The following is a 24,077-nucleotide window of genomic DNA, read 5'->3' as shown; positions in this document are numbered from 1 at the left end:
TGACGTAACCATGGAGGCAGCGGCAGCAGCGGCTGTGCTGCTTCACTCTAGCATTCTTTTTATAAAAGGTTTATCTTGCAATGCAAAAAAGACTATTCGTCCCCAGATCGGGGTTATAACTATTACTAATGACGACTTAGCTCTATTGCAGGGCAGGAGTGCAGAGACGCAGATTACACTGCCAAATGACCACGGGCAGGCTCTTTCACAAACCTAAGGTTGCAGCTGGCACTGCCTGCAGCCGTATAGCAGACGTTACACTCTCTTTCCTAACTAGTAATCATGTGTCTCATCCAGTTGTGGTGAATGGTCAGTGGCAAAAAGAAAAGGAGGATGCCACTGACACTAACAGCATGGGTAATAGGAGTAGTATAAGTGACACAGGTGACAGTGCGGGGCGCTCTGCCTGCTGCTCGCCCTCGCCTGACTGTGCACTGCTGCCGACAGTGCTAGAGTAAAATGTGAAGACTGCTCAGATGGCAGTGATGAGAGTGCTTGTGTGAAGAAGATGTGTGCTGAATCTGACTTTGTGTGCAACAGTGGTCAGTGTGTGCCAAACAGATGGCAGTGTGATGGGGATCCGGATTGTGAAGATGGGTCTGATGAAAGTGCTGAGCTGTGTCATATGAGAACAGTGTCATGGAAATGTGATGGTGAAAAAGACTGTGACAGTGGAGAAGATGAAGAGAATTGTGGCAATGTGACTTGTAGTGCAGCAGAGTTCACATGCAGTAGTGGACAATGTATTTCCAAAAGCTTTGTCTGCAATGGTCAAGGTGACTGCTCTGACCACTCGGATGAATCTTTGGAGCAGTGTGGCTGCCAGCCTGCACCTCCGGTGAAGTGTTCTGTGAGTGAGGTGCAGTGCGGCTCAGGTGAATGTATCTACAAGAAGTGGCGATGTGACAGAGATCCTTATTGCAAGGATGGAAGTGATGAAATTAACTGCCCTTCTTGGACCTGTGGACCAGACCAGTTCAGATGTGAAGATGGGAATTGTGTCCATGGGAGTAGGCAGTGCAGTGGTGTGAGAGACTGTCTGGATGGCACTGATGAAGCAAACTATAACAATGTTATTCAGTGCTTTGAACCTGGCAAATTCAAGTGCAGAAGTGGAGAATGCATAGATATCAATAAAGTGTGTAACCAGCAGAGAGACTGCAAGGACTGGGGTGATGAGCCCCTGAAGGAATGCAACATAAATGAATGTGACTGTCCAGCTGAGTTTGAGTTTGTAAACAAGAGAAACTGTGGAGGTATTGATGAATGCCAAAACCCTGGTAACTGTAGTCAAATCTGTATCAACCTGAAAGGTGGCTACAAATGTGAATGTAGCCGTGGCTATCAGATGAATCCTGCTACAGAAACCTGGAAAGGGCCTTGTCAGAAGATAAAAAAGAAAGTGTTTCAACAAGCAGCCACGAGAGGAAAGAATCACTGAACCCCCGATGTGAGGGACTGTACCTTGTTTTACTGACTACTGAAACAGCTGTGAGAACTGCAGAAAGGGACCCACGCATCCAGAATAAAAGGACCAGTAACTACTGAAACTTGGAGGGTTGAGTCCGCTCCTGGGAAACTGAAACTCAAGCTAAGGAAGAACTAATATTCTGGCAACGAGGCTCTGCATGAATTAAGGATGCCAAATAAAGGGAACAAGCCTGAAGGGAGGAAAGGGAGAAGGCAAGACCGGGGCAGGACCCTCCACTGCGGTGTGTATGGTCTACCGAGGGAGGCAACCCCTATGGGTATTGACTGCCGAGTGAGAGGGCCTCGACCGGACTTCTCCCATACTAAGATCAGGCTGTCCTGAGAAAATAACATAAAAAAACTCTTTTTTAAACCTATATAAAATTGTGATCATTTTACAGGAGCTGGATCACCCTGACAGGCTGAACGGTAACACAAGCCTGAATTGACCCTGAAAGCGGGCCTAACTCCTTGACGGAAGGCGTTTGCCTATTATGATCCAGATACGTGGGCAGAAGACAGATCCTGGGACTATAGGACCCCAGTATATATACTTAATAGAATAATTAGGTTATTAGCTGTAATAGAAATAGTTATAAATGATGAGAACTGCTTTGTATCAAAATTGCCTAGCTTTGGATTATTTACTAGCACAAGAAGGAGAAATCTATGGAAAATTTAGCTTTAGTAATTGCTGTTTAAAGATTGATGAAAAGGGTGTTTCTTCCTAGTAACTGATAGAATGTTATGTTCTGGTTTAGGATGAGAAGAATGTTAATAATATGCTGATGTTTTAATTGTTTTTAATTGTTACAGAGCAGTGCTTACACCAAGCCAAGGACCAAGCCAAATTCAGCTTCTCACTGTCCTGTCAGCAGGCAGGCTGGGAGGAAGGCCGGACTGCTCGGGGTTAGGTTGGGCATCGGACAGCAGGTGGTGAGCAATTGCATTGTGCATCACTTGTTTCGTACACATTATTACTAGTAGTACTATTATCATCATTATTGTTATTGTTATTGTTATTATTTTCTTGTTTTTATCTCAACTCACAGGCTTCACTTTCCCATTTCTCTCTCCCATCCCAGAGAAGGAGGGGGGAGGTGAGCAAGCAAACACAAACCTGGAAGGATATGGAATGGGATTTATTTTCATGGCTGCCTGGTGGACCATGGTTTAAAAGAGTGTTATTTTTATTGTTATGTGGTGTAATGATGGTAATGATGTTATTGTTTATACCTTGTATGATACCTTGTCTTACATTATTAATACACCGGGTGATAAATAGTAAAAAGGAAGGGGATATGTCAATTATGATTTTTAAGAATTGGACCCTCCAAGGACGGACTGATGAAATCCAGTTATTAACAACAGAAGTGACACGAATTGTTGATATTAAAAAGAAGATAAGGGATTGTGAGGAATGTTTTAACAATTCGTGTCCATAAAGAACAATTCTGTTTGAATCCTGTCTGCCTCTGGGCCCTGCACTGGCAATTTAATTCTTGAACCACAGCTGCAGTGTGTCCCAGTCTCCCCCTCATTCTAGTCAATTTATCACTTCTTAAATTTATGAACCTGTTTGCTTTTGTTATTCCGGACTTCTATTTCTAACACTGCTATAGATGTGTCTGTGAATGGCTGGGGAAGAATGTTTTAATTACTCGTGTGTCTGGGAGTTTCAGAACAACTGATAACAACTAGTGACTGTTATGGGATACTATGTGGATCTTTGGTATCTGGTTAGGGGGGGGCGAGAGATAAAGAGGAAGGAGAAAGAAGCTGAAGGACGGCTGGGAGACAAGACTTGAAGAGGATGTTCTATAAACTTGGCATGGTGCCCAGTAAGTACAAAGGGGGAGAGGAAGACTACGAGCCTTCAGCATGAAAGACCCCTAGAGACCCCCAGAAGAGACCCCAGAGGAGACTGCGCATGCTCCAGTAGGAGGGACTGCACCCCGGAAGCTAATTTTAATAATCTATTTTTTTTAGAAGTAGTAATGAATATGTATTAGTCTAGGAGCATAAAAATCAGCTGCTTGATGTAACTGGTGTGCATCCTGGTGGAGCGGAGACTCCCGGTGCACCCAGCGCTGTTTGCTTACCTCTATTCCTTTATATTCTTTCAATAAATCCTATTTTTTTATTTAATCCTAATTTGAATCCTGAGCCATTTATAAAATAACTGTTGGATTTTTTCCCTTGTTTATTATAAAATTTCAACTGTTTATACTGTTTGTAGGATAGCTACGTAAGCAGCTTGTAAGCGCATCACTGGAACATTAAACTCTCATGCTATCAGATTATTAACTTTATCCTAATAAAATCCAGTCCTGTTTCCCACAATGATAAACATTTCTATCTACATCATGTAGATCATCACTTTGCCTGCCCATCAAGTTTTGTTGTTGCTTCCCACTCAAGCTTTTGATTGATGTGATACACTAGTCTTTAAACACCAGAGTCATGATTTTTGTTAGACAGCAGCAACACATCCAAGAAAGAATTTTTCCTGTAAGGTACCCATAATATCCTGCTCATGCAAACCTATTATCAGTTGTTATCTATGAGATGTTGAAAATTCTGAAGCTTTCCAAACGTCTATTCACTGCGCTGCTCCCAGATACATCACAAAAATATAAATACCTTTAATCTTCAGAACAGAATGTTTCACACTTACCTCTTTCCTTTACATAATATGAAAAATGAGTGAAGTAAGCTTTTCTAAAGAAGCAACATGACATTAAGGAAAGCACTACTGCAACTATCAACTCATCCTCATCTTGCAGGTGGCCAAAGTTCCACAAACAGTTCAGTGAAAGGATGACGTAAAAATTAAGCATGGGAGTAGAAATTAAAGGTGTAAAGGCTTATGCTGTGTTCCAGATTAGACAGACACAAAGTACCAAAGCTCAAGCACTTCAAGTGTTTTCACGTCAGCTAAAATCTTGATCCCCCCACCCAAAAAAATTAGTCATATGGAATGTTTCTATTATTTTAATCTGAAATTTGATAAAAATGAAGAACACAATTGTTTTAAATTATTTAACATCTTATTTCAACTAAACCCAAACCTTTTCAGACAAATTAGAAATAAGAAAATCTGACCTCTGTTAGAGGCAAGAAATTGAGTTAATTAAGAGGAGAAAAAGTATGGTTACATTCATAGCTCCCACAATACATTTGCTTGTATCTGATGCCTTGTTTCTCTAAATTATGCAGGATCCGTTTAGAAAAAACAGACTCAGGCCAACAAAACCACTTCTCTTTTGTTTATAATGTACAGATACAGAAAAATACCTTTTCTGCCCGGCTTCATTTCACCTTCTTGATCCATCCAGTACTCTCTAATATCAATTAAGACTTTCCCTTTAAAGTCACGAACACTGACATACCTCATTTTACCAATCTGTCAAAAACACATAGAAGGATCTATTAGGTTTTTCACATATTAGAGCATTCACTTTTCCAAACAGTATTAGACTCAGACATATGACATTACCCACTGCAGCTTATTTTAGACTAATAGTTAATGACAATATAAACGAAGGACTTAAAAAACAGTTGAACATTCAATACATTTCTGCAAATGGGGCTCCTTCTAGAATAAAAATACCTATGTTCTTACCAAGTTGAATTCCTACAAAAGCCACTAATTTCATAGAATACCCCGAGTTGGAAGGGACCCATAAAGGACCACTCGTTGGCATGTTATGCAACTATTACACACCTGTTTAGCTACGGTATACATGCCTACACATATATATTTTCTTACTCCCCAGTCGCTTCCTTAATGTAGAACAGCTAAAATTTCCCTCATTATTTATTTACCATTTCTCTCCCATCACGGAGAATCCACCGTCTTTTGGACTCCTTTGCTCCTAATTCCCTAAAGGCTTCTATCTCTTTTTCACTGAATATTTGCTTTTCAGGTGGAGGTTTTATTTCAGGTACAAGAAGCAGCTTTGCTTCTACTTCTAATTGCAAAGCTGATTCTTTAGCCTTTTCATCTGCAATTCTGTTTCCCCATTCAACTAGGGAGTTTCCTTTTTGATGTCCTTTCACATGCACCACAGCAATCTCTTCTGGTAGTAACAGATTTTCCAAAATCTGTCAAATTAATTCTTCATGGACCAATTCCTTTCCCTTGCTGTTTACTAAGCCCCTTTCTTCTCAAATTTTTCCAAATGTATGTACCACCCCACATGCATATCGTGAATCTGTATATATAGTTCCCTGTTTCCCTTGCAACAACTTTAATGCTTGATTTAATGCATATAATTCACAAGTTTGAGCTGACCAATTACTAGGCAGTTTTCCCATTTCTTCGACATTCCCATTTGTTCCTTCAATAATGGCATAACCATTACATCTCCTTCCTTGTACCACCCTAGAAGATCCATCTATAAACAATATTTACCCTTCTTCTAAGGGCACCTCTTGTAAATCTGATCTTATCTTTGTCTGGTGATTTATTGGATCTTCAATCCCCTTTGACAAGAAGGAGGCGGGATTCAAAACAGGTTCTGTAGTTATAGTTAAATCATCCTTTTCAATTAGTATAGCTTCAGATTTTAGTATTCTGGAGTCTGTCAGCCACCTTCCTGCTTTCTGAGTGACAATAGTTTTCACTTGGTGAGGGGTAACAACAATCAGTTGTCCTCCAAAGGTCAATTTCCTGCTCTCTTCTACTAATAAGGCAGTTGCTGCTACTGCCTGAATGCATTCTGGCCATCCCCAGGACACGGGGTCTAATAATTTAGACAAATACGCTACAGGTTTCTTCTTATCTCCCCATTCTTGGGTTAACACCCCCAAAGCAGCACCCTCACTTACAGTTATAAAAAGATAAAATGATTTCTTTAGGGCAGGAAAAGCTAAGACTGGTGCCGTGATAAGGTCTTTTTTAATTTTTCCATTACTTTTTTCCTCTTTAGTCCAGTTCAGTATATTGGGTTCTTCCTACAATAATTTGAGATATAATTTCTTTGTTTTCTGCACATATGCCTCTATCCACAGTCTGCAATATCCAATTAAACCCCAAAATTTTCTCAACTCCTTCTTTGTTCTAGGGAGAGGAAGTTGCACAATTCCCTGAGTCCTTTCAGGGTTTACTCTCTGTCTGCCTTCAGAGATTAAATGTCCCAAATACCTAACCTCTTTTTTTACATACTGTAATTTACCTTTAGATACCCTTAGCCCATGTTCTCCTAAAAAAAAATCATGAGTTTGTAGCTTCTTTTACCTCCGATCTTTCTACCCCAGATATCAATAAATCATCTACATACTGTAACAATGTCATCCCTTCTGGAATCTGAAACGTTTCTAAAATCTTTTACAATTCTTGTCCAAGCAAACTGGAGGATTCAGTGAAACCTTGAGGCAAAACAGTCCATTTATATTGTTGTTTACAGCCTATTTCTGGGTCTTCCCATTCAAATTAAAAAATATCCTGACTTTCAGGATCCAGTGGGCATGCCCAAAAGGCATCCTTTAAATCTATAACGCTGAACCATTTGTGCTCATAAGGGATTTTACTCATCAGGGTATAAGGGTTAGGAACCACAGGGTGGCGCTTTCGTGTTATCTCCTTAAATTTTCTCCAGTCTTGTACTAATCGGTACGAACCACCTGGCTTTCGTACTGGTAAAATTGGAGTGTTATATGGTGACATACAAGGCTCCAAAAGATCATCTCTAACTAAAGGTTGCACTATAGGTTTCAGGCCCATTTTTCCTTCACAAGAGATAGGATACTGCCGTTTTCTAACTATTCAGCTCCCTTCTTGAACAGTTATCTTTAAGGGAGTTATATTAAGCCCTCCTCAATTTCCTTCCCTTACCCATACCATGGGATTTATTTCTTCTTCAACATTTTCTGTTAATAATTTCATTGAGACTGTTATTCCTTTTTCGCAGGTCTTCAATTGTAATCCTAATTTGACTATTAAATCTCTCCCTAATAAACTGGTCCCCGCTTCAGGTACATATAACAATTGACCAGTGACAGTTTTAGCTCCCCAGTATAATTGAGTAGTTTCAAAAAGTGACACCACCATACCAAATCCTTCTACCCCTGTACTCTTAAAGTATTACTAGTCAAATTGAGTCCTGATATTTTATAAGCTAAAGACGATCTGGCTGCTCCTGTATCTACTAAGAATACAGCCTCTTCTTTATTAGGTCCCATCTCTAAATTTATCAAGGGCTCTCAGTGGGACCACTGTTCAGAGAACCCCTGACCCCCCTATTAAGAGTTTATGATAGTAAACAATCTCCCTTCCCTTTTCAATTCAGGGCATTCTCATTTAAAATTACCTATTTGCCCACATTTAAAACATCCTTTCTGTACCTGTCTCTGTCCTGGCTGTGGAGGAAGTGGCCACTGATTTTACATTCCCATTCCCTTTTTCTTCTTCATTCCATCCTAACCCTTGTCTTTCTTAAAAATTCTTTTCCCATTGGTTCCCCCTTCTATCCCACCACTTGATTCACTGTGGAGATCATCATTTTCGCCTTTTGTTTCTGTTTCTCATCTTCCCTTCTAACATACACTTTCTGGGCTTCCCTCAAAATTTTTTTCTAACGGCTGTTCAGTTAATTCCACCCCTCCAATTTCTGAAGTTCACTTTGTATGTCCAGCCACACTTTCATCACAAAATTAATCTTCAAGAGCCCCTGCGCTATGGGGTCGTCAGGATTCATTCCTGAATACCTTCGCATCCTGTCCCTGAGCCTTTCCAAGAAACCACTCCGAGTTTCATCTTTACTCTGCTGAACCTCAAAGGCTTTAATAAAATTCTGAAACTTAGGTACTGCCTCTCTAATTCCTCTAATTACCATTTCTCTCAAGTTTCTCATGTTAACCCTATCCTGCACATTATTGTTGTCCCAATTAGGGTCCACATTTGGAAATTTTTGCTCTGCTGGAATCACTCCATCTCCTGGAGGATGATCCTTTTCCCATTCCTGCATTGCTGCTCTTCTAATCATTCCTCGTTCTTCCCCTGAGAATAGCAGATTCAGAATTGCCATAATTTCTCCCCAGCAATATAGGTTGGGTCCCAAAAACTGATCTAACTGTTCTGCTAATCCAATGGGGTCCTCAATCAGAGATTTCATTTCCTTTTTAAAATTTTGCACTTCTCCGCTAGAAAGGGGGGCAAATACATATCCTATCTGTCCAGATCCCAGCGGCACTTCACAGAGAGGATACATAGCAGCTTCAGTAGTGTTAGTAGTATTAGTACCAGGGAGTGGAAAATTCTCAAGGTCTTTTTTACATGGTTCCAATTCTTTTACAAGTCTGCAGTACCTCCTGTTCCCAGGGCTAATGTTACTTACAGTTCCTGTCTCTTCCCTCAGAGAAACTGCTACAGCAGCCACTGCTGCAGCTTGGGGGTTATAAGGAAGAGGTAAGTTATCCAGAAGGTCCCATTTATCATTTGTCTTCCTCTTTCTTTCCCTCTTTATTTTGATTTTTGCTCAAATCCAAATTTGTTCTTTGTATCCAACAAGCTGCATACTCCGATTCTTCTTCCAAAAATGGGAATTTGTTATTAACTGCGTTGGGTCTGTCTGAGCTGGAGTCACCTTTTCCCTGCAGCAGCCCACACAGTGCTGTGCTCTGCACTCGTAGCTGGAACAGCACTGATATTGTGATAAATTAGTGGGGGGTTTGTTCATTGTCTTTGAGGAATTTGGAGAAACTGCTGAAGAGATAAGGTTGTACAAATTAACGGCCTTGGTAAAGGGGAGGATTAAAGCAAGCAGATAACAGGAGGGAGTATTGGATACACATCCTTGAGTGAAACCAGACATCCTGTCTGCCGCTTCATTACCCCCACCTGAATACGAGCACAACGTGTGAACACCAGCAGAGGAACAACGACCCCCCCTCTCAACAATAAACTGCGCAGCCTCAGCCAGTTCAATAGGTCTCGATAAGCTGGAACTCGACTGCTATAAAATAGCTACCCTGGAAAGGGAAGGTGCGTGCTGTTGCGGAGCGGAGACTCCCCAGCCGCCCAGCGCTGTTTTGCTTGTGTCTGCTTACTTGATTAATAAAATAATTTCAATAGACCAGTAAATTGTGTGGTCTAATTTATAACAATTTGGTGCCGTGACTCGGATGAAGGCAAATCTGATTGAAAGACCTTCGGAGGGGGCGCCCCGCTGATTTCAGCGGCCTTCGCTAGGACTACTTTCAATCAAAACCCTTCACCGACGAACCCAAAATTAGACACAAGCAAATAAAACCGGTAAACCCCAGGCAACCTTTGTGCACGAAGCCCGAACGAAGACCCACGGGGTGGGTAAGTATAGGCCGGTGTTCCGTTCGGTTGGGGTTGGGTATCCCGGAGCACGACATTTGAGACGTCCAAGTGCGGACGAAGCGAGTGCGGACCCCTCGGTAGTGCGGTTCCCACCTCCCGCGAGGGACTGGGCCACGAAAAGGGGGAAGCGTTGTGTGTGTGTGTGTGAAGGTGCTCCGGAAGATGGGACAGAAGAAAAGTAAGCCTTCTGGCCCCATGAGGGAGGGATCCAATGCTGTAGGGATACCCTCTGTTCCTTCTGATAGTCCGTTAGGACAAATGATTAAGAATTGGGATGATTCCCCTTTTAGGCGGGGAAGGAATAAAGTAAAAATGATACATTATTGTGTTGAAGTTTGGGGTGGTAAACAGATTCGAGGAGACCACCTTTACTGGCCTGTATTTGGGTCTTTTGAAGATTGGGTTTGTCAGGCCTAAATATTTATGTAAACTCAAAGGAACCCTTTAGTCTAGAAGAAAGTGAGTATGTGCACCTCTGGATAAATTCAGATACGAGGATGCATCTATATCCTCTAAAAGAAAAAGGAGGGCGGGATAAAAAGAGAAAGGACTTAGAAGTCCCGACACCGCCCCCGCCCTATATTCCACCGCCCGCACCAACGGCTCCCGTCCTTAATGGACTCCCTGAATTAGCTAATCCAGGAGAATCGGAATAGGATCATGAAACACAGGGGCCGGTAACCAGAAGCAGGGCAAGAAATCAGAAATCTGCTTTAAGGGAGGGATTATATCCCCTATGAGAAATAGCAATTGGGCGGACCCCAGCCAGGAATGGAATATGTGGCCATCCCCATTAACTCTGGGGATGTCCGAGATTTTAAGAAAAGGACAGGAGGACGGTAAGCAAGCTTTAATGGCAACTGGCATAGTGTTTGCAGCTGCTGAGGAATAATTCTAACTGGAATAATAACTGTACATTGTATATTGTATATATAAAAGCCCGGGCATTTTTGTTAAAGTATTCTTTTATTCATATGTTAATATGTAAATATGTAAATATAAGAACTGCCATTGAGGTGTATGTCTAAGGGAACAAAATTTGCCCAGGCATATTATCGGCTCATCAGGTTTAAATGTCCTCAGTGTAATTGTCAACAGGCAGTTAATTTACAGTGGTTTGATTTTATTTGTGTATCTATATATTGTGAATTTTGGAGGGATTGGGATTGACTAGTAAAGAGCTTCTAGGAAAACAGTGGAATATTAACCACTGTAGATTACAATAGGAAAAGTTCAAAGCAAAGAAATCCCGAGGAAAAGCCCCCTAGGGTGTATACTAACACATTGGAAGGATATAGTGGGGTGAGAGGGTACAGAAAGTAAAAGAACTCTTATCAAATATTGTAATCAATGGTGGCCACTTTATAAACTAGAGGATGGAGCGGAGTGGCCCCTAAATGGAACTATTAATTATAACACCATATTACAGTTAATGTTGTTTTTGTGGAAAGAAGGAAAATGGGATGAAATATGGTATATTGATTGATATGTTGTTTCAGTATCTTGGAGGGAAAAGGTATGGAATTAAGTTGGACTCTGACTGAGCCTTTGGTGTTGGTATTAGAAAAGTACGGGCTGGAGAAAGATAAAGGAAGTGTTAAAAGGGTTGCTGAAGGTGTTAAAGGTGTGGCATGTAGTATTTAACAGAGCTGTTTGAAATTGAATGAGCAGGGAAAGGTGATGTAGGCATTATCTAAGTAACAGTCTAGAAGTTTTGGGATATTTGCATATTTGCTGTGATGTTTGTTCAGTTTCCCAAGCATCGGGGAGGGGGGGAACAGCCTGCTCCACCAGGGGCCTCTCCAGCAGCCGCAGGGGGGCTTCAGCTCCAGCGCCTGGAGCGCCTCCTCCCCCTCCTTCTGCACTGACTTTGGTGTCTGCGGGGGGGGTTTCTCGCTCTCCCAACTGCTGTTGAGCCGCAGGGTTCTGTTCGTTTCTTTGTCTGTTTGTTTTCGTGGATGTGCTCTCACAGAGGCACGGACTGTGTTGCTCATGGCTTGGCTCTGGGCAGCAGTGGGCCTCTTTGGGGCCAGATGAAATTGTCCCTTATCTACCACGGGGAGGTTTCTGGGTTTTTCTCACAGGGGCTGCCACTGCAGTTTCCCACTTTCACACCCCTCACACCCCCCCCGAACCTTGCCAGCAAACCCAATACACTGGGGCAGCTAAGGCATTACTGACTTGTAAAGCTTCAGGGATTAAATTAACTAATGAAACCCTAAATGTGATGGGGGTAGAAGGTACTGGGATAACAGTGCCACTTTTGGGGAATACTAAGCTGAGACCAGGGGATAAAATGATCACTGGGCAATTATTGTATGTATCCAAGGCGGAAACTAACTTGTTGGGAAGGGATTTGATGATTAAATTGGGCATTCAAATAGTAAATTGTTAGACTGGAATAACAGTGTTATTAATGGAGTGCTCTCAGGCCCTGAGAGCAAACGTATATTCACCTCTAACTGGAAAGACTCTGAAATGGGGGTGGAAGCAACAATATAGGTGGACAATTTTACCTCAGGGGTTTACAGGGGCCACCTATCTATTTGGGTAAATTCTAAAAAGGTTTTGGAGCAATTACAACCTCCCAAGGAGGTATTAATGTTACAAATATGTGGATCATTTTAAGGAAAATGGATACTCCCCAATGGGAGAGAAATGCTGAATAAAGTGATAATGAGGCAAATATTAACTGTTTTACATCAGAAGAGTCGTTGGGAGGTGCAAGCAATGTGTGATGTTGTTCTAAGAAAGCATGTCTGTGTAGCAATATATACTTTAGGGAAGCACACATGCAGAGGATGTACTATATGTCAAAAGGTAAATAAAAAAGGTCTTCTGTAACCTATCTAGAGGGGGACGGGAGCCAGGGCTTTGACCTTTCCAAAGTATACAGGTAGACTTTACTGAGTTACTTGTTTGTCCTAATTGACCACGTGACTGAATGAGTGTAAAGCTTTACTGCAAGGATTAAAGCAGGCCTTAGAGATTGAGTGGGATTTTCACAGCCCCTGGCACCCCTCTTCTTATGGAAAGGTAGAGCGAATGAATGGTGAAATTAAGAAACAACTAACAAAACTTATGCTGGAAATTAAGGCTTCTTGGGTAAAATGCTTACCCCTTGCACTGTTAAACATATGGATGCAGCCCAGAACTGATGTAGGAATTTCTCCTTTTGAAATGCTATATGGTATGCCCTATGACTTGGAATTGCCACTTGATCACCCTCAATTCTAATGAAGACTTTGAAAGAGACTCTTTTTAACACCACGATGGGGAAGGCCCCCATGTTGTTTTGCTTACTACAGAAACAGCCATTTGGACTGCGGAGAAAGGATGGACACATGCCAGCCGTGTTAAAGGACCCACCTGTGACAAGATGTGGGAGATCGCTCCAGGAAACAAAGACCTGAAGCTCACATTGCGACGAACTCGATAGGTACCGTGGGTTAAGGTAGAGGCTCTCCCCTGAAGAACACTACTGCTGCCGAGAAGAACTAAAACCTCGTAGTTGGCTGCAACCCAACTGACGAGTGAGGCAGAGGAGTGAATAAGTGGGGAAAGACATGGGCCTCAGCCATTCCTATCGGTATTTGGGGGTTCTCGCAGTGATTTCATCCTGCATAGCGACTCAACACCACCCCCACCAACCTTTTTAAATGGACTTTAAGTCGATTCGAAGATCAACAGGTTATTGCAACCCAGATAACATCGGGGGGGGGGGGGGCAAGCTTTACTTCTACACTATGTCAGCTGATCTCGAGGCCCCGATGCTGGGAATATGTGGGATTTTATTTCTGCCCAAGTTCTAACCTGGGAAGGGGGTACTGTAAATGCCTGAACGTGTATTATTTTACATACCGGGGGTGTGAAACCATTGCTACAGACTGGACACTCGGGGCTGGTCGGGATAAATTCTTACAAGTGGGATATGGGCTGCAAAGTTGTAACCGACAATTGGATCCCCGTTACAGGTGGTGAGGGCATGGTATAGGGTATACAGGAACCTTCCATGGAAATAAAGAAATTTGCAAGGTTCTATATATAAATATAACAAACTCGGACGATACTAGCTGGGTACTAGGAAAAATGTCAGATTTTACGAACACGGAACAGATAGGGGAGGACTCATACTAATAAAGAAGGGAAAACCCGAGACTTCCAAGGTCGTCGGGCCTAATAAAGAGTTACTAGGGGAAGGTTTGGTTGTCCAGACTGTAAATATACCTGGGACTGCCCAACCTACTACAGTGTTTTCTAGTAAGTTGACAGAGTTATCCTTTCCCACACTGCTTCCAAGCATTGTGAAAAAAGAAAGGGGTTGTACCCGAGGAGATAACTGAAGGGTACCGGCTATGTGTAAGTGTTAAGCCCCCATATTCAAATTCTTCCAAGTGCAATTGGGGTCAGGAAATCGGGATAACTTTGACCCAAGTTACGGGAAAAGGTAGATGTATCGGCACAGTTCCAAGAGATAAAATGATCCGTGCCATGCCACTGGAAAAAAAAAAAAAAAAAAAAAAAAAAAATGTGTTCCAAACACACAAATGGTTAATTCCTGCAAATAACATTAGGTGGGTATGTTCGTTGTTGGGAGACACTCCTTGCCTAACTTTAAAATTGTTTAACACATCTCATGATTTTTGTGTACAGGTGGTCATTATACCAAGGATTCTATACCACACTGAAGAGTATATGTATACCCATCACACAGTGGCTGAATACTATCTGGTAAAGATCATACTGGGGTGGTAAGGGATACAAATGACTAAATTGCGGGAAGGATTAGAAAAATGCAAAAGGGAAAATGAGGCTCGTCAGAATTGGTATGAATCCTGGTTTAATTACTCACCTTGGCTTACTACCCTGCTATCAGCCATAGCAGGGCCCCCTTGTTGTTACTTATATTAACACTGACTTTTGGACCATGTATATTCAATCAAGTAATCGCAATTGTTAAAAGTCGATTAGAAGCTGCTCATCTTATGCTTGTGCATGCTAAGTATGAATCTCTTGAGCAGGAGGAGGACAACGCAGAAACTTTGATGCTCAGCAAGCAGATATTGCAAAAATTCAATGAACAAAATATGTTTGAAAAAGAAAAAGGAGGGATTGTGATAAATTAGTGGGGGGTTTGTTCATTGTCTTTGAGGAATTTGGAGAAACTGCTGAAGAGATAAGGTTGTACAAATTAACGGCCTTGGTAAAGGGGAGGATTAAAGCAAGCAGATAACAGGAGGGAGTATTGGATACACATCCTTGAGTGAAACCAGACATCCTGTCTGCCGCTTCATTACCCCCACCTGAATACGAGCACAACGTGTGAACACCAGCAGAGGAACAACGACCCCCCCTCTCAACAATAAACTGCGCAGCCTCAGCCAGTTCAATAGGTCTCGATAAGCTGGAACTCGACTGCTATAAAATAGCTACCCTGGAAAGGGAAGGTGCGTGCTGTTGCGGAGCGGAGACTCCCCAGCCGCCCAGCGCTGTTTTGCTTGTGTCTGCTTACTTGATTAATAAAATAATTTCAATAGACCAGTAAATTGTGTGGTCTAATTTATAACAATATCACTCCAGTGTTGTGGCTATTGCTGCTTAGTGCTGGCACAGCATCAGGACTCCTTCCAAGCCCCCAAGAGCCAGCAGGCTGGGGGTGGGCAAGTGATGGGGAGGGGACATCGCCAGGGCAGCTGACCTAAACCAACCAAAGGGATATCCCATAACACCTGATGTCACACTCAGCAATAAAAAGGGGGGCTCTCGTGGGGGAGGGGGCTGATCCTCCTGAACAACTACTGCACGTTTTAAGGCCCTGCTTCCCAGGACGTGGCCAAACATCGCTCGTTGATGGGAAGTAGAGAATAATTTTTTTTTCCCCTCTCTCTGTGCTTCCGCGTGGACTTATTGTTTCTGTGGTTTCTTTTTTCCTCCCCATTCCCTTTCCCTTTAATTAAACCTTTCTCATCTCAAACCTCGAGTTCTCTGTGTTGTATTTTCTCCCCCTTCCTCTTTGAGGAGAGGGGGAGTGAGAGAGCGGTTGTGGTGGAGCTCGGCTGCCCACCTGAGTAAAACCACCACAGTCCTTTTTGGCGCCCAACGTGGGGCTCGAGGGTTGAGATAACAATAGCATTGGTTGAAGTATTTACAACTAACATACTGGTAGTCACAACGTTTGGTTTTCCATTAATATTTTTCTATGTGAATGTGTTGTATGTAATCCATTCCCTGTTCTCTTTTTTCCTTTACATCTGACCTGAGAAAGTGTTGAAGTCTGTGCTTGGTTTCTTTATCATGATGTGCTGTAACATACTGACCTTCAGTTTTGTCTGGTATTCAGGCCCGGCATTGTTATCCTCCTGGTCTCATGGAGATTATCTTTTTGGAAATATTAAGAATTACAACACCTACTTTTTTGCCCCAGCAGTCAATCTGTGAATAATATCGGGGGTGGTGCCTTCCACTTTTCTCCCTGTGGGCTAATTACAACAGCCTTTCAGTATCTTGGATACCCTTGGTCAGATATTATCCTCCTATTACTAGGTCTAGTGTTTGTCTTCTTCCGCAAGGTAAAGAAATTTATTAAGAATATTATCCAAGGACCTGTCCCCAGACAAAGTATTTGTGGGTGGCAAGGTGTGTGGGGGGATTTGGGCAGGTACCTGTCATGGTTTTCTCCTCCAATGGTTCTAAATTTCACCCCTGAACAAGTACAAAATCCAAGAAAACTGGTAGAATGTTTGAAAGATGTATGCCCTGACCCTGACAATACTAGAGAACTCCACCAGCTTGCTGCACTCTGCTGGGGTCTGGCTTACGCCTATCAAATGTCAATTAACATTGCCCAGCACCCTCAAGGGGATAGGGAGGTTCCTGAATTTGATGATGAGACAGCACACACTGTGACCACCCCAGAGGACCGACCATCTATGGTATCAGTCGCCCCTATAGTAAAGACAAAACAGTGGAAACAGATCAGGTCGTTTAATAAGGGAAGAAGCTCCTCCTAAGGATGAGGGAGAAGAGGAAAAGGCAGGCAGCTCTAAAGCAGTGTCATCACGGCAACATCACGGAGAAGAGACTGAAATCATAGATGAATCAGAAACTACTCGGTCTCTATCCTTGAGTGAGCTGCGAGAAATACGAAAAGATTTCAGTCGTCATCCAGGTGAGCACATCCTCACCTGGTTGCTTCGATGCAGGGACACTGGGGCCAATAGCCAACAGTTAGAAGGCAATGAAGCCAAGCAGCTGGGATCCCTCTCTAAAGAAAGGCTCATTGATAGAGTAATTGGGAGAGAGGCACAAGTTCTCAGCCTCTGGAGGTGACTCCTAACAGCTGTGAAAGAAAGGTATCCCCACAAAGAGGTGTAGTGGGTTTACGTGGCAAGGTTTTGGTAGCAGGGGGCTATAGGGGTGGTTTCTGTGAGAAAGATCTAGAAGCTGCCCCATGTTTGGGAAGGGCCCCATTGTTTTCCAGATCCGAGCCAATAAGCGATGTTGTTTTTCGCCTCTGTGAGAGCATATTTAAGACAGGGAAAAAACGCTGCGCCACACAGCAGCCGGGAGTGAGGAACAGCCTTGCGCCAAGGTCAGTGTAGAAGGAGGGGGAGAGGTGCTCCAGGCGCCGGAGCAGAAGTCCCCTGCGGCCTGTGGTGAGGACCATGGTGAAGCAGGATGTCCCCCTGCAGCCCATGGAGTACCACGGTGGAGCAGGGTTCCACGCTGCAGCCCGTGGAGGAGACCACGGTGGAGCAGGTGGCCCTGCACCGACGGAGGCTGCCGCCTGTGGAAGACCCCTGCCGGAGCAGATTCCGGGCCGGACCTGTAGCCCGTGGAGAGGAGCCCACGCAGGAGCAGGTGACCCGGCAGGAGCTGCTGCCCGTAGGGGAGCCAGGTTGGAGCAGTTTTCTCCTGAGGGATGGACCCCGTGGTACGGACCCATATCTGGAGCAGTTCTGGAAGAGCTGCTGCCTGTGGGAAGCCCACGCCGGATCAGTTCATCAAGGACTGCATCCCGTGGGTGGGACCCCACAGCACAGGGGACGAGAGTGACCGAGAAGGAGCGGCAGAGAAGAAGTGCTGTAGACTGACCATAACCCCCATTCCCCGTTCCCCTGCGCCGCTCGGGGGGAGGAGGTGGAAGAGGGTGGATGGGGGGGAAGGTGCTTTTGTTTTTTTTTCCTTTGTTTTCTCACTTCTCTTGCTTGTTAGTTGTAGGCAATAAATCTTACTATCTCCTTATGCCGAGTCTGTTTTGCCCGTTACAATAATTATTGCGTGATTTTCTCGTCCTTATCTCAATCCTTGAGCCCTTTTCACATATTTTCTCCCCATTCCTCTTTGAGGAGGGGGAGTGAGAGAGCGGCTGTGGTGGAGCTCGGCTGCCCACTCGAGCGGAACCACGACAGTCTTTTTTGGCGCCCAACGTGGGGCTCGAGGAATTTGAGATAAGGATGATAGTTAGTAGAAGTAACGGGCAAAAATATGTGCAGGATGATTGTTAGGAATGTACAAGTTGTGCAGAATTTAAGAAAGCAGTAACTGTGATATGTTAGTGTGATGAAGGGACGAGGGGTGGTGTGTGTGTAAAATGTCCACCTTGTCGGTGCTGTGATGATGTTATGTTTATTTTGGTGTGGTGAATTCTCTTTTTCGTTTTGATTTAAGTGAATTTTGTGAAGGTTGTTGTGATAATTGTAAAGTAAGAGTATGTTGTGAGTAGTCTTAAATATGCTTTTAACAGAGGCGAGGGGTGGAATGTAGTGGGTTTACGTGGCAAGGTTTTGGTAGCAGGGGGCTATAGGGGTGGTTTCTGTGAGAAAGATCTAGAAGCTGCCCCATGTTTGGGAAGGGCCCCATTGTTTTCCAGATCCGAGCCAATAAGCGATGTTGTTTTTCGCCTCTGTGAGAGCATATTTAAGACAGGGAAAAAACGCTGCGCCACACAGCAGCCGGGAGTGAGGAACAGCCTTGCGCCAAGGTCAGTGTAGAAGGAGGGGGAGAGGTGCTCCAGGCGCCGGAGCAGAAGTCCCCTGCGGCCTGTGGTGAGGACCATGGTGAAGCAGGATGTCCCCCTGCAGCCCATGGAGTACCACGGTGGAGCAGGGTTCCACGCTGCAGCCCGTGGAGGAGACCACGGTGGAGCAGGTGGCCCTGCACCGATGGAGGCTGCCGCCTGTGGAAGACCCCTGCCGGAGCAGATTCCGGGCCGGACCTGTAGCCCGTGGAGAGGAGCCCACGCAGGAGCAGGTGATCTGGCAGGAGCTGCTGCCCGTAGGGGAGCCAGGTTGGAGCAGTTTTCTCCTGAGGGATGGACCCCGTGGTACGGACCCATATCTGGAGCAGTTCTGGAAGAGCTGCTGCCTGTGGGAAGCCCACGCCGGATCAGTTCATCAAGGACTGCATCCCGTGGGTGGGACCCCACAGCACAGGGGACGAGAGTGACCGAGAAGGAGCGGCAGAGAAGAAGTGCTGTAGACTGACCATAACCCCCATTCCCCGTTCCCCTGCGCCGCTCGGGGGGAGGAGGTGGAAGAGGGTGGATGGGGGGGAAGGTGCTTTTGTTTTTTTTTCCTTTGTTTTCTCACTTCTCTTGCTTGTTAGTTGTAGGCAATAAATCTTACTATCTCCTTATGCCGAGTCTGTTTTGCCCGTTACAATAATTATTGCGTGATTTTCTCGTCCTTATCTCAATCCTTGAGCCCTTTTCACATATTTTCTCCCCATTCCTCTTTGAGGAGGGGGAGTGAGAGAGCGGCTGTGGTGGAGCTCGGCTGCCCACTCGAGCGGAACCACGACAAGAGGATATTGTATACCAAGTAGGCAAATGGACCACTATGGATAAGGGCCTCCAGCACCTGTGGGAATTAGTTGTGCTGGAGATGCTTTATAGTGATTTAAGCAATGCCCAGACACCTAAAGACCCTGATGAAGTCCAATGCACAGCATCCACGTGGCGGAAGTTTGTACGGGCTGCACCCTCATCACATGGCAGCACACTGGCAGCAATGGATTGGGAGGAGGGGATGGGGCCAACTGTGGATAACGTGTCCAACCAGCTTCATAAATATGAAGAAAATCTCTCTGCCCCAGTACGGGCCTGCATTTCAGCTGTGGAGAGACTGTCCCAATGGTTAGAACACATAGCTTCCTCCTCACCTAGACGGAAGAATCTTTCGGCCATCAAGCGCCAGCAGTCTCCGGCTCAAACAAGGGAGAATCTGGGACGCACACCACGGGGTACCTTGTGGTTTTATTTACGTGACCAGGGGAAGATATGAGGAAGTGGGACAGTGAACCAACCTCGGCCCTAGCTGCACGGGTATGTGAGCTGCGGAAAGATACAGCAGCAACAAAGAGGGCCCAATGGAGGATTGCTGCCCCAGTTTCTGTTGGACAGTCCCCCAGAGGCAGTAGAAGGGATAGTATTACTCCTGACCCTGACGAAGAGACTTCTGCTTCACATTTGGAAGAATTAATTGATAGATGCTCCAACCAGAACTAGTGGGGCCCTGCCTCTGGCCAGGAAGAGAGGGACAACCGGATTTACTGGACTGTGTGGATTCAATGGCCTGGCACACTGGAACCGCAGAAATATAAAGCTTTAGTGGACACAGGCGCACAGTGTACCCTAATGCCGTCAGGCTACCAAGGGGCAGAACTCATCTCTATCTCCGGAGTGACAGGGGGATCCCAAGAGCGAACTGTATTGGAAGCTGAAGTGAGTCTAACTGGGAATGAGTGGCAAAAGCACCCCATCGTGACTGGCCCAGAGGCTCCGTGCATCCTCGGCATAGACTACCTCAGGAAAGGGTACTTCAAGGATCCAAAATGGTTCCGGTGGGCTTTTGGTATAGATGCCTTAGAAACAGAGGGCATTAAACAATTATCTACCCTGCCTGGTCTCTCACAAGACCCTTCTGCTGTAGGATTGCTGAGGATTGAAGAACAGCAAGTGCCAATTGCGACTACAACTGTGCACCGGCGGCAATATCGCACCAACCGAGACTCCCTGATTCCTATCCATGAGTTAGTTCACCATCTGGAGAGCCAAGGAGTGATCAGCAAGACTCATTCACTTTTTAACAGTCCTATATGGCAGTGTGAAAGTCTAATGGTGAGTGGAGGCTAACAGTGGACTATCGGGACCTGAATGAAGTCACGCCACCACTAAATGCTGCAGTGCCAGACATGCTAGAACTCCAGTATGAACTAGAGTCAAAGGCAGCCAAGTGGTATGCTACAATCGATATTGCTAATGCATTTTTCTCCATCCCTCTAGCAGCAGAGTGCAGGCCACAATTTACTTTCACTTGGAGGGGCATTCAGTATACTTGGAATCGACTGCCCCAGGGGTGGAAACACAGCCCTACCATTTGCCATGGACTGATCCAGACAACACTGGAACAGGGGAACGCTCCTGAATACCTGCAGTACATCGATGATATCATCGTGTGGGGTAACACAGCAGAAGAAGTTTTTGGGAAAAGGAAGAAAATAATTCAAATTCTCCTGAAAGCTGGCTTTGCCATTAAACAGAATAAGGTCAAGGGACCTGCACAGGAAATCCAGTTCTTGGGGGTAAAATGGCAGGATGGACGTCGCCACATTCCGACGGATGTGATCAACAAAATAACAGTTATGTCTCTGCCAACTAGCAAAAAAGAAACACAAGCTTTCCTAGGCCTTGTGGGATTGTGGAGAATGCATGTGCCAGGCTATAGTCAGCTTGTGAGTCCTCTATATCGAGTGACTCAAAAGAGGAACTCTTTCGAGTGGGGCCCCGAGCAACAACAGGCCTTTGAACAACTCAAACAAGAAATAGCTCGTGCAGTAGCCCTTGGGCCTGTCCGTACTGGGCCAGCTGCGCAAAACATACTGTACACTGCAGCTGGGGAGCATGGGCTCACCTGGAGCCTCTGGCAGAAGACCCCAGGAGAAACTCGAGGCCGACCTCTGGGCTTCTGGAGCCGGGGCTATCAAGGATCAGAAGCCAATTACACCCCAACTGAAAAGGAAATATTAACAGCATATGAGGGGATTCGAGCCGCTTCAGAAGTTGTCGGTACAGAAGCACAACTCCTCTTGGCCCCACAGCTACCTCTGTTACATTGGATGTACAAAGAGAAAATCCCCACTACACATCACGCAACCGACGCTACGTGGAGTAAATGGGTAGCATTAATTACACAGCAGGCTCGAATGGGGAAACCCAACCGCCTGGGAATCCTGGAAGAGATTATGGACTGGCCAGAGGGCAGGGATTTCAGAGCACCAACAGAAGAGGTAACCCATGCTGAAGAGGCACCACCATACAATGAGTTGCCAGAAGACAGAAAGCAGTATGTGTTGTTCACTGATGGATCCTGTTGCGTGATAGGGAGCCATTGGAAATGGAAAGCTGCTGTGTGGAGTCCCACACGACAAGTTGTGGAGGCCATGGAAGGGGAAGGTGAGTAGAGTCAGTATGCAGAAGTGAAAGCTATACAACTAGCCCTAGAAATTCCTGAAAGAGAAAAGTGGCCAGTACTGTATCTCTACACTGACTCATGGATGGTGGCAAATGCTCTATGGGGGTGGCTGTGACAATGGAAACAGAACAACTGGCAGTGCAGAGGTAAACCTATCTGGGCTGCTACCCTGTGGCAAGATATTGCTGCCCGGGTAGAAAACCTGGCTGTAAAGGTACATCATGTAGATGCCCACATGCCTAAGAGTCGTGCTACCGAAGAACATCAGAACAATGAAGAAGTAGATCGAGCTTCGAAAATTGAAATAGCTCAGGTGGACCTGGACTGGGGATGTGAGGGGTGAGCTGTTTGTAGCTCAATGGGCCCATGAAACATCAGGACATCCGGGGAGGGATGCCACATACAGATGGGCTCGTGATCGAGGGGTCGACCTAACCATTGAGGCCATTACACAGGTTAGGTTACCCATCAGTGTGAGACCTGTGCTGCAATCAAACGAGCCATGAGGGTAAAGTCTCCCTGGAATAGGGGGAGATGGCTTGGATTTCGATACAGCAAGGCCTGGCACATTGACTGCATCCAACCACTGCCACAAACCCACCAAGGTAAACGTTACATACTCACCATGGTAGAAGCAACTACTGGGTGGCTGGAAACATATCCAGTAAACGAGTCCGACAATGGGAGTAACTTCCAAAACAATTTGGTCACTTCCTGGGCCAAGAGACATGGCATTGAATGGGTGTATCACATCCCTTATCACCCACAAGCCTCTGGGAAGGTTGAGAGGTACAATGGACTGTTAAAAACTATGCTGCGAGCATTGGGTGCTGGGATGTGGAAACATTGGGATATAAATCTACCAGAGGCCACTTGGCTAGTTAACAACAAGGGGTCTGACAGCCGTCCTGGTCCTGCTGAAACAAAAGCCCTACACACTGTGGGAGAAACTAAAGTCCCTGTAGTGCATGTGGGAAAGTGGATGGGGAAGACGGCGTGGGTTGCCCCTGCCAAGGGAAAAGGCAAACCCACTCATGGGATTGTCTTCGCCCAAGGACCAGGGTATACCTGGTGGGTAATGCAGAAAGATGGGGATATCAAGTGTGTGCCTCAAGGAGATTTAACAGTGGGAGAAAATTAATCTGTCATCCAAGTTATGTGTTGTAGGAGGACACTGCAGAACCAACGACAGGTCAACTTTGCAAGGAACTGGGCAAGTGCAACAGTGATGTGAGCTAAGCTGGTGCTGGTGTCAAGAAAACCAACTTCGCCTGCCCTGAGTGACCACATTGACAGATGAAGCTGAAACCATCAACAGTTTTTATGAGCATTTTGGGAAAAGACCTATGGAATAAAGGGAAGTACAGACATATAAATGCTTCAATGGACAGAAAACAATGGTGATGAGAACATCTATATACTAAACTGTACCTGATTGTGACACAAATGTTATGGAATAAGGGGTGGAAGTTGTGTTGGGTCTGTCTGAGCTGGAGTCACCTTTTCCCTGCAGCAGCCCACACAGTGCTGTGCTCTGCACTCGTAGCTGGAACAGCACTGATATCACTCCAGTGTTGTGGCTATTGCTGCTTAGTGCTGGCACAGCATCAGGACTCCTTCCAAGCCCCCAAGAGCCAGCAGGCTGGGGGTGGGCAAGTGATGGGGAGGGGACATCGCCAGGGCAGCTGACCTAAACCAACCAAAGGGATATCCCATAACACCTGATGTCACACTCAGCAATAAAAAGGGGGGCTCTCGTGGGGGAGGGGGCTGATCCTCCTGAACAACTACTGCACGTTTTA

The 24,077-nt window shown here is 45.1% G+C and overlaps 1 protein-coding gene across 1 annotated transcript in view; it reads right to left on the bottom strand.

Moving 5' to 3' along the window:
* LOC311220880 (activated RNA polymerase II transcriptional coactivator p15-like) overlaps positions 1–24,077 on the bottom strand; it is a 43,128-nt gene that overhangs the window by 4,566 nt on the left and 14,485 nt on the right. Inside the window, exon 4 of the mRNA XM_084304513.1 lies at positions 4,768–4,876. Within this exon, the coding sequence (XP_084160639.1) occupies positions 4,768–4,876 (109 nt within the window). The remainder of the gene's footprint in view (positions 1–4,767; positions 4,877–24,077) is intronic.

This window comes from Netta rufina (assembly GCF_964035555.1).
Source record: "Netta rufina genome assembly, chromosome: W".
NCBI lineage: Eukaryota > Metazoa > Chordata > Aves > Anseriformes > Anatidae > Netta > Netta rufina.
Note: the sequence above shows the minus strand (reverse complement) of the source record. Positions and strands in the feature narration are given on the sequence as shown.